We start from the raw sequence: 14,561 nt of genomic DNA, 5'->3' as shown, positions 1-14,561 counted from the left end.
CACAACTAGCCCATTCTGTCATCGCAAGTTTAGATCTGCGATGGGGAAATGGATGAGGTTATGCCATCATGATGTCACTATGGGGGAGGTTTCTCCCCCTTTGAATGACAACCGGCTCCCCGCGCATTCAAGGTCAGGGGACGGTAATTTTAGTGGACTGCGGGACCAAAAAGGTTGGCGACCACTGCTTTAAAGTAAAGCTACCTTATAGTAAGCACTCATAAACAAAAATCATTCTTTTAGCAGGGAATGTATAGTGCTTTAATAGTCAACTATTACTTAGGCTACGTACACACGTGCAATAATTCTCGTTGGAAACGAACGATTAACAGCTGATCGTCCAATTATTGTTAACAAAAAAAGTGCACAACAACGCTAATAAACGAGGAATGTCTCTGGAAACAAAGGGCCCTCCCGGCAGATCTGATTGAGTGGCCATTGTTCGTTGTCTACGGTGTGTAGGTTATTCAGTGGTGGTAGATGGTTCTGCGGTACACTTTCTCAGGTAAACGTCAATTCCTGCATCGTTCAAAACGATCATATCTAGTGTGTGTCCATTATTGGTGGATTATATTTGAACGATCGTGTCATTACAGCATGTACAGAATCGTGCACTATACGATCGTTAAAAATAATCGTGAATAATCGTTGATCTGTTGTTAATCGTTCATTTTCTAACGATAATTTTAGCACATGTGTACCTAGCCTTATGGTCATGGCTAAAATGCATATTTTATTTATTAATATATACATAATAATAATATAACATAAATAATATTATTTTACATTCTAATATTTTAGTAGATGAAGCTTTAGGAGATTCCATGCTTTCTTTTTTTCACTTTTCTATAAAGGTAGAAAACAAGGTATGTGGTGATTTCAGTTGCTAGTCCTAAAGGACTTAGTATGCCAACCCAGGGTAATCATGAGGGATAAATAAAGAGAGGAAGAAGGTTTATTTGGCAAATATAGGTATTATATGTTTTTTGAGATTTATCATTTAATACAAGTATTTTCCTCAAATAGGCCAAAATAACCACTTGTGGTGAGGAATACAGATTGCGGTTTAGGCCCAGAAGGGCACTATACAGAAAACATGTCACTATTGATTTTGTTTCACTCTGTATTTCAATATGTATAAAGTCCCATAATAAAGAAATAATTAAAATAAGACTTACTTGGTACTTGTATGTAACCTAGTAATGAAGATATTCTGATAAGCGGAAGAGAGTCTAAACAATAATAATTTCGTACAATGGACAGTCCCCTGCCTCCCGAGCCTACATCACAAAACCGGCCTCTAGGGTATTCCCCACACCGGTTACGTCCATGTGTCATATAGACAACGGCATCCCAGGGATTCCCTTCCTACACTGGACATCACTGAATGCAGCCCCACTGTTTGTGTACTACTTTGTGGATGCACCGCTACCCCTGAGGAAGCCAAATAGGGTGAAAAGCATTGAGTTACAACAGTCTATATGAACACTATTCTAACTACAAGCCTACTGTATGGTTGTATTTATGTACACGATGTTAGATGTTTACTGTATAGTGCTCTTCTGGGCCTAAACCGCAATCTGTATTCCTGATCAAAAGTTGTTATTGTGGCCTATTTGAGGAAAATACTTTGGTTTTTTATGAGATTTATCATTTAATACAATACCTATATTTGCCAAAAAAAACTTCTTCTCTTTGTTTATCACTTTCAAGCCTGTTGTCAGATTACAATAGTGCAAGCAAAAAAAAAAAAAGCGTTGCTTTATTATGCCTAAAGCTCTGAGACTACTACGTACATTTGTCTTCACCCCTTAACTCCCATCAGAAGTCCTGGTAGATTTACATTTCTTATTTTGCAGGGTTCTATGGACGACCATGGACTATGGAACAAAGAAAAGAACTTTTCAGAAGGTGAGTGACGCTTAAGGCAGTAACAAATTAGTAAATCTGTTGCTGGTAATATGATATGGAAATTGCTTTACTGAAATCAGAATACGTGCTTACATCCTCAATAGATCATGTTTTAAATTATAACTAAAGATAATAAATAAAACTTTGTACTTGATTTGTTTAATGCATTGATATACATGGTTTAAAACTAAAATGTGTATATGAGTGGGGTCATTTTTGCTTATTGTATATGTCGGTTCCAGCTTTCAGTAGAATAGTAAAGATTACAGCTTGTCTATTATTATTATTATTATTATTATTAAACAGGATTTATATAGTGCCAACATATTAAGCAGCGCTGTACATTAAATAGGGATTGCAAATGACAGACTAATACAGACAGTGATACAGGAGGAGAGGACCCTGCCCCGAATAGGGATTGCAAATGACAGACTAATACAGACAGTGATACAGGAGGAGAGGACCCTGCCCCGAAGAGCTTACAATCTAGTAGGTGGGGGAAATGTTGTCTAGCTGATAATTATTTTCAGACACACATGTGAAAGGACTATTGCCTGAGCTGCTTAAGATCAAAAGACCATTTGCTTAAAGCATACATTCTAGACAACTCTTATAAGTGAAAATGAAAAGTGCTACAGCACCTCCCCTTTCTGTCTTGATTGCCGCGGCAGAGCCTTCCAGGAGGCTCTTGGTCATTCATACTGGAAGGCTCTTGACTGTGCATGCCCGATATCGAGAAGGTGGACCCCTTTCTTTAATGGAAGAAAAGAAATTGCTGCTCTCATGCATGTGCAGTAACTTATTTGGTTGTTTCACTTCAATACACCATCCTATGAAGCCACATATACCACAGGGAAACAAAGTATGTGGTTCCTGACTGAACTGAAATCTGGATACTGTTTCCAAAGGGGCACGCAGAGAGTAAATGATTTGTAAACTTCCTCTAGTGCTCCTTGTAGCTGCTCATTATCAGTGTTTGACGTATTGTGTCTTGTTTTGCACCTTTCTGTGTATAGCAGGTCATCTTGGTAATGGTAGTGTTTTTGCTATATTTAAGACCACTTTGAGAAGCACAGTAGTAACATCGCCAAATCTCCTTAGACTAGCAGTCCAAGGCAGCATTGCTTTAGATCTTACATTTCGTGGACATCTCTGACACCGTAGGCACAGGAATTCCTAGACCCACACTTCCCCCTACTACCCCACCACCATCTGATGAATGGTGGATAAATATTTAAGATACAGAAAATTTTAGGAGAAATCACAGAATGAGAAATAACAGAATGAGATTCATGCACGGCCAGTCTCAGATATAGCTTCCTTTCCAACAAAACTAGGGCACAGCACAGTACAGACATCACCAAATCTGGTGAGCTTGGCAATCAAAGGCAGCTGTACCTTAAATTATTTTACTTTGCAAATATATAGCCATGAGGATTAGGACGCAAGATAACCTAGGAGCTGCATTTTTTTTTGCTTCCGCGTCTGGACTTTCATATATGATTGCAAATCTTTCCTTTCTCTCTCAGGGCTGCTTGGTAAGTGTTTGTCAGACAAACAATGTTATAAGCAATTGTAATAATGTTATTTTTCATTTTCTGTAGGCTTCAGAAGTGGAGTCTCAATACCTACCTGTACGCACCTAAAGATGATTACAAGCACAGGATGTTTTGGAGAGAGATGTACTCTGTGGAGGAAGCTGGTAATGTTTCGCCTTTACCGTACAGAGAGTATTTAGAATTCATGATGTCACACGGGTTTTTGGAGATCAGATGGACTGTTGAGAACAACATCTTATAACACAAGCAATTTCTCCCCTGCCTTTACCAAAAGCCATTCAATTGCTTTGCTACAAAAATTTCCAGTCAATTTTCATTTCAAGTAGAGCCGTTTGGAAAGTTGAAATGGAAACTTACATATCTCAAAACAAATAAAATTGATTTTGTGTGATGTATTTTTTTTTGTTTTGTACAGATCAGTTGATGACTTTGATATCTGCTGCTCAAGAATTTGGGATTGAGTTTATATATGCCATTTCTCCAGGGCTTGATATAACCTTTTCTAACCAAAAAGAGGTGTCCACTCTTAAACGCAAATTAGACCAGGTAACTATTTGTACAGCTGTCTGATTTTGTTTGACCTAACAGTGTTTTCTAAAAGCTGCTATGCAACACTTGAAAGACTATGGTACATCTATTAATTACCTGTTGTGTCTGCATTTCAATTATGTATTCCCATAGGAAGTATTAATAATATTATACAGTATTTAGCTCCCACATATTACACAGCGTTGTACAAAGTTCATAGTCATGTTACGAACCGTCCCTCAATGGGGCTCACAATCTAATGTCCATACCTCGGGCATATTTCTTTAATACAGTCTAAGGTTAATTTTGGAGGGAAGCCAATTAACCTAACCATGTTTTTGAAATGTGGAAGGAAACCGGAGTACCCAGGGGAAACCCACACAAACACAGGGAGAACCTGCAAACTCCATGCAGATACAGTCCTGGCTGAGATTCCAACCTGGGACCTAGTGCTGCAAAGAGTGCTAACCACTGAGCCACCGTGCTGACAATTCAGGAATAGATTTCAGGGTTAATCTGTTCATGTCTGTAGAATCTTGCCACTAAATTGTGTTTATTTTGACAGCAATGGCCCATGGAAAATGGTTAAAGCAGAACTCCAGGCAAGCACCAACATAGTAGTAATATGCATGTGAGGTTTAACTTTCCAGTGTTTTATAATTCTGCATATTCAGTCCTAACACTTTGCAGAGCTCTGCCACACAGTAAAAGTCCTGTCTAAGGGAATAGACTTGATTTTTCTGTAGCTCAGTAATACCTTCAGGTTGCAGGAAGGTATATTTCCCATAAAAAGGCAACAGGCAGTCAAACATTGCTTTCTGTTCCTTATCCTTTTCTAGGTCACTCAGTTTGGGTGCAAGTCGTTTGCGCTTCTCTTTGATGACATCGATCACAACATGTGCCCGGCTGACAAGGAGGTGTTCAGCTCTTTCGCTCATGCACAAGTGTCAATCACTAATGAAATTTTTCAGTACTTGGGTGAACCTGAGACCTTTTTATTTTGCCCCACAGGTAATACTTTTTTTATATATATTAGGCAATAGCTAGTTAAATTCTAGTGTTTGCTTTATCTGTGTTATATGTGCTCAATACTAAAGCATCCTGATCAACTTGTTTAATGGTAATTACTATTATAGCTGAATCTAATACAGTTTTGTGACATTTCAGAGCTAGAGTTTAAGCTAAAAAAGCTATTGAAATACATATCTTGCATAGGGCCTGTGGTTACATGCTATATTTTTTTAATTCTAGAATATTGTGGGACTTTTTGCTACCCAAATGTTGCTCAGTCACCTTACCTGCATACTGTTGGTGAGAAATTACTTCCCGGCATTGATGTACTCTGGACAGGTGAGATCACTGCTTTGTACTTTGCACTTGTGTCTGTAAATGTGAGAGCCTGGTAAAATGTAAAACCTCAACTTAATTGTAAAACCTGTAAAATGTAAAACCTCAACAATAATTCAACTTAGTCATTTTTTATATTTATTTGACTTAAAAAGTAAACATACTTATATAGAAAACTGCTGTACATTTCTTTGAAAGTGAGGATGTGGTAACACGCTCTCTCATTCTGTAATGTTGCTTCTGTTCCGCTGCTTTAGTTTTGGGGTTTGTGTTTCTTGTTACCACTAACAGACGTAGAAGATAGAAACTATATATCTTGATCTGTTTAACGCTGGCAAATTTGACCATTCAGGGCCAAAGGTGGTTTCCAAAGATATTTCTGTGGAATCTATAGAAGAGGTTTCTAAAATCATCAAGAGGTCGCCGGTCATTTGGGACAACATACACGCCAATGATTACGACCAGAAGAGGCTTTTTCTGGGCCCTTACAAAGGACGATCCACTGAGCTCATTCCCCGTCTCCATGGAGTCCTGACCAACCCAAACTGTGAATTTGAGTCGAATTACGTGGCTATTCACTCGTTGGCTACGTGGTATAAATCAAACATGAATGGTGTGAGGAAGGATGTTGTCATGAGTAAGTGTATGATTTTTTATTTTTTTTTCGTAGATTTTTTGAGAAATATCATTATGAAACCGTTATTTATCTAGTGCCCACTTATTACTTCTTATTAGTACAATAAATTAGGGTTGCAAATGACAGACACAGGAGGAGGAGAGGACCCTGCCCTGAAGAACTTACAATCTAAGAAAGAATTAAACACTGGATTGTAGTGATTTACTACTGACAGACATAAGTCAGGATAAATCTCAGAAGTAAAATGCCATGGCAGGAGCCATTACATTTATTTTCTGACCAAAAAAAAAACTTCAAGGATATTTTATTGATTATAGTACTACATTACTGTTTGTCCACCTGTAGCTTTAAATACTTGCCATGTGCAGTACAGTGGTAAATGTTGCAAACACAGGTTGTCTGGTGCCAGCATGCTGCATAGAACAATGTCAGGACCCTGATCTCTCTTTTATTAGAAAGATTTGTGGCAAGGGACAGGCTTACTATTTTACTGTATCTGGAATATATCAACAACATTTAAGAATTAAAGTTCACTTGGGCTGTAAACCTTTGCTCCAATGGATCTATAAAGAACAATAATTAAACAGTGTCATATAAACCCATGCATGTTAATAAATAATTGTGGAAGTATCGGCATCCTGCATGTAAACAAAAAGCTATAGGGCTAGAACATGAACTGTTGTAGCTGATATTTTTATATATATGCAGTGCAAATAAAAAAATGACTTTGGTTGCAAGGTAGATGGTGATAAAAAATTAATATGTGGGAGTTGTCTATCAGTTACATGGCTGCACACGTATCAACCAATGTACAGTCAAAATTAGTTGTGAACATAATGCTTGTCAGCAGATTATTTTGTCTGATTCCAACATTGTGAGTTCTAATCACAGCTCAGCTGCCAGACTCATTGTTTACTACACCATAGTGATTAAGGGATTAGAACGTAACCATACAAAAAGGAATTGTTCTGTAAATGTATCCGTGTTCCGTGTTTACCCCCTGTATAGTTTTTATTGCTGTTTCTGTCAGCCATAAGGGAATGAGGGATTCATCCTCTCCTAATATCTATTTTTATAGAGACTGAAATGGGGGAAAATACATAGTTCTCACCAGAATAGTAACAGTGAGAATTGTTTCAGTGGGTTTAATTTTTAATAATCACTTTTAAAAGTATTCTTCCTGTCGTGCCTACAGACAGAAAGTGAAATAATATCTCAGCAGGGTCCAGCAAGATGTTTTAACCAATATGTAGTTTATACAAAACTACAAAATGAGTTTGTCTATAGACATATGTTCTAGGTATAGCTACAGTATGGATCCTAAAACTCCAGATTCTTTTAAGAAATGTTCTTACTCTATGGTAGCATCACCTGGAGCAGGTCAGATTACAAAAGTTGTCTCCAGGCATATAACGCCATATATGTAGGGGGAAAGTACATCAATTGATTATATACTATAACAATATATATACTGAGGAGCTGTAACCATTTAAATACATAGACAATAGATCTATTGGCATTGACTTTCATTTTTCCTCTTTTGCAGCGGATAGTGAAGATAGCACTGTGTCCATCCAAATTAGGCTAGAAAATGAAGGCAGCGATGAAGACCTGGAGACAGATATGCTGTACAGTCCTCAAATGGCTCTGAAATTTGCTCTGACAGACTGGCTGCAGGAGTTCGGAGTGCCTTTACAGTACACCAGTACGTAACAAATACCCCTTATTAGGAGAAATAAAGAATCGTAAACTCATTTTATTCATATAGCAGCATACAGTTAGGTCCATAAATATTTGGACAGACAACTTTTTTCTAATTTTGCTTCTATACATTACCACAACTAAGTTTAAATGAAACAACTCGGAGGCAGTTGAACTGCAAAATTTCAGCTTTAATTCAGTGGGTTGAACAAAAAGATTGCATTTACATTAATTTCACTCCTTTGTGTAATGTAAAACTGTTAGGAGCCTGTAGTCTTGGGACCTGTGGCTGCTTGATAAAACAGCACAGGTTTTACTTTCCCAGGGCAGTTTTTTAGTACCCTTAGGATGTATGCAGGAGTTCGGAGTGTCTTTACAGTACACCAGTACATACAAATACCCCTTATTAGGAGGAATAAAGAATCGTAAACTAATTTTATTCATACAGCAGCATACAGTTAGGTTCATAAATATTTGGACAGAGACAACATTTTTTCTAATTTTGGTTCTGTACATTAATTGATAATGACATAACGAAGGAATTGCCCACACCAGCCCATAAAAACAGCCTTTGAGTCAATTGTCTGATTACTTTTGAGCCCCTGAAATAAAGTGATTGTGTAAAAAAATAAAAGGCTTTAGTTTTTCACATTTTTATGCAATCTTTTTGTTCAACCCACTGAATTAAAGCTGAAAGTCGTCAGTTCAACTGCATCTGAGTTGTTTCATTTAAATTTATTTGTGGTTATGTACAGAAACAAAATTAGTTGTCTCTGTCCAAATATTTATGGACCTAACTGTATGTAGGTTTGACCTTATTAGTGAGGAGTTATTTTATTAACCTTTACACACACACATTTACATTAATTTCACTCCTTGGTGTAATGTAAAACTGTTAGGAGCCTGTAATTTTGGGACCTGTGGCTGCTCAATAAAACGGCACAGGTTTCACTTTCCCAGGGCAGTTTTTTAGTACAGATGGTATGTGGTGAAAAGCCCAGGATACAAGTTCCATGTTTTTGCAAGACACAGGTACACCTTAATGCTATGTTAATAGTCCTGCTAGGATAATTACATTTATTGATGGAAATAAAGATTCCAAGAGACAATGCCATTCTATGTTCCCTCTAGTTCAGACTTGATTTAGTTTTTTTTACCATTACAGACCCCCAATGGATTGCTAAGCAAGTTTTATAGTTGTCAGTAGCTCAGTTTTGCCTGACATAGAGGCAGCCAAGGAACAGAGCAACTAGAGGAAAATCATGAGATTTGTATTTGTACAAAAAAAGGAAAAATCACAAGACACAAACTAGAGATAACTAGTGATAAAAAAAACTGTTACCCAATCAAAACTTGTTACGGTCATATGAAACATCTCAGGATTCAATTATTCAGAGAAACCTTTTTCAGGGTTTAGTGTAATTTTGTTTTAATGGTCCCATGCCATATCCCAAACATTTATTTGCCAACACCAAATGATTGGTGTATAGATAGCCACTGTTAGGTGGTTTAGTCTTGTGATCTGTGCTTATTATGGATGTTTTGTTATGGAGGGTTGTGTTATTGTTATATTTGAAAACTGTAAAACCTATGTTAACCTAAATGTGAATTTTCAGGCAGGCAAATACCTCACAGCGGGGCCAAGGCTGGCGTTGTTGGAATGTCACCGTTGATATCCTCTCCATCCCTAAATGCCACAACCATAGTCACTACTGTATATCAGCTACCCATTATGAGCCAGGGAACGGCACTAAACACCGAGCCTCCTATGCTGGCTAAAGAGGAAGAGAAAAAGCAGCTGGAGGAAGAGCCAATGGAAATGGTAGAAGAAAAGGTGGAGGATGTTAACAAAAACGTGAGCCAAATCTTGACCGACATTACAGAGGCCAAAATGGCAGAAGAGTTGAAGCCAATGGACACTGACAAGGAAACCTTAGGTGAAGCAAAGTCTTCAGAATTGTGCATGCAAGATGACGTGTGCTGTGACATTGCTCCTATGCAGACCGACGAACAGATCGGTAAGGAGCCATTTATTCCTGGACCTAATGAAAAGCCTTTGTATACTGCCGAAGCCGTCACCCTGGACGATTTACATTTGCTGGCCGATTTGTTCTACTTGCCTTATGAACATGGACCAAAAGGTGCTCAGATGTTAAAAGAGTTTCAATGGCTCCGTGCTAACAGCAGCGTGGTGAGCGTTAACTGCGGTGGCAAAGATGAAGAAAAAGTAAGTGCACACTTATGCCTCAGTTGGGACAGGGATATAAATTCTGGCATTTTGTTATTTTACAGACCGTGTCTAAATTTTGGTGCATATGGGAAAAGGTTTAGTGCATATATATATATATATATATATATATATATATATATATATATATTTATTTTTTTTTTAACAAACCAATGTTCTCCCCAGACCTCTTTAGCCGGATGTACCACCCGGCACAAAAACAGCTGGGTGGTTGCTGAAAAGTACAGTACAGGGGCTGCCACCTACCTAGAGTTTCTGCCCACCAGCTTAAAAAAACTTCTGGGGAGGACACTGCAAAAAGACAACCTCTGGGAAAAAAAGAACTCCCCACCCCCTTTAACATATCCTTCATGTGTTATTTTTTTAAGGGTACCCTTTTCACTTGCACCTATATCCACCATCCAGGTCTTTGATAGTTCAGTTTCCAGGTGCAGGGGTCCATTGATCCATCATTGCAAATGCACCCACAATTGCCACTCCCCCCCTTTTTTTAATTTAGTTATGTGGGGCGGGAAGTAGGGTTTTTGTTCCCCATAGATCATCCTTAGAACTGTATATGTGTATGAATGTGTATTGGCGTCTTGAAACTTATTCTTCCCTTGGTTGGTAATACTATGCTTTTAAACTAATGATTTGTTTTTATTATTCTCAGGGAATTTTACAGACTCCACAATAATTCCCTTTGGATGTACATAGGTTCCCTCAGTAAAATAATTGTGTGTTTTGTTACAGGTGGGTGAGTGGCGCACCCGAGCGACAAAATTTGAGGAGATGTGCAATGTGGTAATGACCATGTTTACTCGACTCTCAAACTGCCCCAACCGGACCATCTTGTATGACCTGTACCCTTACATATGGGACATCAAGAGTATAATTTCTATGGTGAAGTCATTTGTGCAGTGGCTAGGTATGTGCTCTATGAATTTCTGCAGCCATTCAGTCATTTTTTTTTACCTTCGTTCCCCAGCCCTGGGGGGGGAACAAAACTATCATTCATCTGATTGAGAAGTGGAGTGAAATGTAGGCATCAGGAGAGTTTTATCCAATTATTGCTCATTTTGTACTCTACTAGTGGCAAAATCTGCTCCCATAGTGGGTTTTTACCCCGGGTTTACTGTGCCATTCCGTCTACATTTTGAGCCATAGCATAGTGTTTTGTGTCAGAAAGAATGATATGAAAGCGGGTTTGTACATAGAGATGTTCTCAATCCACAGTAGTTGCATGGGGATCAGCATAGAGGATAGCCTGGTACACAGTATTTGTTAAACGTTGCGTAATATGTCAGCGCTATATAAAGTCCATAGTCATATGTCACTAGCTGTCCTTTAAAGGGGCTCACAGTCTAATCTCCCTACCAAAGTCTAGGGCAATTTGTTGGGGGAAGCTAATTAACTTAACTGCATGTTTTTGGAAACACACGCAAACATGGGGGAGAACCTGCAAACTCCATGCAGATAGTGTCCTGGCCGAGATTCGAACCTGGCACCCAGTGCCAGAGTGCTATTCTCTGAGCCACTGTGCTGCCCCGTATAACCATTTCCTGTCTGTAATCCAACATCCCCCAGCAAAATATCCTGTGCTAAGGATACCTTGATGAAACATCCTTCCTAAGAGCCACTAACCCAGTATTTTGTGTTTCTTTTGGCTCCCAATGACACCTGTCACTAACGGATCTGCAATCTATTTCGTAATGTAATTGTCATATGCAGTTACAGAAACAAAGTTACTAAAGCGGTGTGCCAAATAATACCTCTCTTCCTAAAATGATTTAGGTATAAAAAATTAGTTATCAAGTTAGCTTAAGCTGCTAAATTTAGCCTGGACATCATGGATCTCTGGTCACGAATGGGTCATGAGTTTTCTTTTTTTTTTCCCCCCCATGGGCTTATATTGTCATGACTGTACTTGTAATTTGTATTATTTGTATCACTGTGGACAGGACTGAAATCAACTGACCTCTCATTATGGGAGTTTCCAACCAATTACATTGACTTCATACATAAACCCAGTTGCCTGCTGCTTGCTGTGTGGCAATAACATCATTGCTATTTTAACAGAATTTTCCGAGAGCTACAATTGACATCCTGGAAAAGAGTTGATGGGTGACTCCCACCCTGCGCACGCGAGCTTTGCGCAAGGCTATTCTGGTGCGAAAGGGCATTTAAATTGGGGGCAGGGTCATCTAAACTGCAAAAACAAATTGCCTTTTGGAGGTGGCACAAACACAGTATGTACTTCTACATAAGTAGATGCACCAGCTTGTGTTTGCAGGTAGAATATTACTGTTTTGGACTTTTTATCCTGTGCACCAGCATGGCCTAAGTTACTTGCGTAGCCTCATTTTATTTTCAGGTTTCAAAGCCGTTTAAAGGAGCAGTGTGGAAACTTGCTTGTAGAGAACACAGCAGGCAGTGATGCTGGGCTTTCTGTAAAGTCGTCTCATCCACATAACTTAATACAGCCTTTCTCACTCTTTAGTGAGTTAAAATTTGTTTTAGGGTTCCGATTTGAAACCTATTTGGACTGTTTGAATTTTAAAGGGACACACCACATTGTTTTTAATACATCCATTGATATAGCTAGCCAATAAAACACTTCATAAAGTTATCTTCCTGAATTTGCATAGGTCAGGGTGTTTGCCCACTACTTCCATTTGCAGTGCAGCTTATAATATGATACGTGTACCTTTTCTAATGCCACATGACACAAAGCAGCCAAGACTTTGATATTTCTCCCCCTCTGATTTTTAGATATTTCATTGTAATCCTTAAGAAGTACTGCAGGATGAGAGGTGTAGTTCTAAACGCAAAGGCTTTACACTTGTTAGATCTGGGTGCTCTGGCTGCTAAGGATCATCTTGGACAAGCCCCTTTTAACGTTAGTTTTAAATCAGCTTAAATGCATTCTAGGTGCATCAAAACAGAGTGCGCAAAGTTCTTACAGTTCATTTACTGCAGAGTACAGCCACAGTCTGAGCAAAAAAGCCTTTACCTGGCCGACAGACTGCAGAGAAGGACTCTTGCTATCTGTATAGAAGCAGCAGTCTCTCTGCAAGGCTTGTCACATGCTCTTCTGATACAGAGCTTAAGCTTTCCAACTAGCAGGGCCATGAGCTAAAAGCAGGAAGTGGACAAGCTTTTTTACTTGGTCTGCAGCTGCCTCATAAACTAAATGAACTGTAACTGTAACAAACTTTCTTTTAATTCAACTGGAATGTTTTTATCCGCTTTAAACCTTAAAGCATTAGCAGCCCTCGAATTAGCCTGTTGCTTGGAGTTGTCCCTTTAAATAACTTGCAGCAGAAGTTCACATTATTTTGATGTGAACTAGATCTGCACAGTAAAAATTAAAAAATTAAAAAAAATATCCAAAAGGAAAGAAAAAATCCCTGGTTGCTTTCAGTCCTTGTGACAGGAAGTGTGTCCTATTTTATTCTGCTTACTAATTACTCTATTGTGTCTTCCTCATTGTGCACAGATGGGAGAGACCTGAGCACAAGTGTCTTCTACTATTGGATGGAGAAAGCAAGATGCATACTGCGCTCTGCAGCGATTATATACAATCTCCTTAGATAGGCAGTGTGGGCTGTTCTGTGCTGTTTGAATCATCTGAAGTCACATTTGTTCAGTCTCCGCACACATCATGCGCTGGGTAGAGCCTGACTGCGCCCTGCAGCAGAAACACGTTTTCTGAGTAGCCTCTCCGGATGCATTGAATTATTATGCTCACTCATACACAATCTTTAACATACTCCTGTCACCTGATGAGCAGTTATATAAGTTCAGTGCATTTATTTTTTACACCACTATGCAAATGTAATATCCCAGTCCTAACACCTTCATCAATCAATAGGGCAGAGGATTGCTTTGTATCAACAATAGGAATCTATCTGGCCATAGAATAGTGAAATAGATTTAGGGTAAGTGTCTTCTTGCTATATACATGTGTGTGATAAGTCACTCGGTCATAACTGTGTCAGAATCTGCTACACCATAAGTGTGTTTCTCAACCTTTTTATAAATGGGGGACCCTTTAAATAACTTTCAGATCTTTAGGAAACCCCTGATATTACTATATTCACAGCTCCCAGTACATTAGTGTGGTGGTCATGAGAAGAATGCTTCTTACATGGCTATTGGGGAAGAATGTTACCCTTACAAGTAGCCAAAACATAACTGATGTCAGTTAAACTGACCAGCTAGGTACAAATTGCTCATTGCTCGAGGAACCTAGTGTGCTACAGCTCCCTGGTTGAGAAACACTGCTTTAAATCATACCCGTGCCTAACCCAGAAATGATTTTAGCAGGATGGGAAGAAATTGTAGGTGGATGGCAGCCCCTGTATTGTGACCCAACTCATCCATTACCACACTAAAACAGCCAGGGGCTTCCTGAAAAGTGCTGGCTGGTGTGCCCTGCTAAAAGGGGCTTGGGAGAACACTGCATAATCTTTTAGTGTATTCTCTGCCCTTTGATCAATAAAGCTAACAATATCCATTCAGAAAAAAAAGCTGTTGTTACTTTTTAAGCTTACCTTTGCCCTGTCTTCCACCCAAGACATGAAGATGAGAATCACCTATCTCCTTCACTGAGATCCTAGAAATGCAGAGTAAATGACACTGAGAGGAT

At 38.8% G+C, this 14,561-nt stretch overlaps 1 protein-coding gene across 1 annotated transcript in view; it reads left to right on the top strand.

The window, feature by feature from the left end:
* Positions 1 to 14,561, top strand: part of OGA (O-GlcNAcase) — a 35,514-nt gene that overhangs the window by 8,932 nt on the left and 12,021 nt on the right. Inside the window, exons 2-10 of the mRNA XM_072424463.1 lie at positions 1,860 to 1,911; positions 3,516 to 3,613; positions 3,886 to 4,016; positions 4,838 to 5,009; positions 5,250 to 5,348; positions 5,698 to 5,982; positions 7,529 to 7,687; positions 9,300 to 9,910; positions 10,664 to 10,838. Of these exons, the coding sequence (XP_072280564.1) occupies positions 1,860 to 1,911; positions 3,516 to 3,613; positions 3,886 to 4,016; positions 4,838 to 5,009; positions 5,250 to 5,348; positions 5,698 to 5,982; positions 7,529 to 7,687; positions 9,300 to 9,910; positions 10,664 to 10,838 (1,782 nt within the window). The remainder of the gene's footprint in view (positions 1 to 1,859; positions 1,912 to 3,515; positions 3,614 to 3,885; positions 4,017 to 4,837; positions 5,010 to 5,249; positions 5,349 to 5,697; positions 5,983 to 7,528; positions 7,688 to 9,299; positions 9,911 to 10,663; positions 10,839 to 14,561) is intronic.

The sequence above is a fragment of the Pyxicephalus adspersus genome, chromosome 10 (assembly GCF_032062135.1).
Source record: "Pyxicephalus adspersus chromosome 10, UCB_Pads_2.0, whole genome shotgun sequence".
Classification (NCBI taxonomy): Eukaryota; Metazoa; Chordata; class Amphibia; order Anura; family Pyxicephalidae; genus Pyxicephalus; species Pyxicephalus adspersus.
This window is presented reverse-complemented; position numbering and strand designations above follow the sequence as displayed.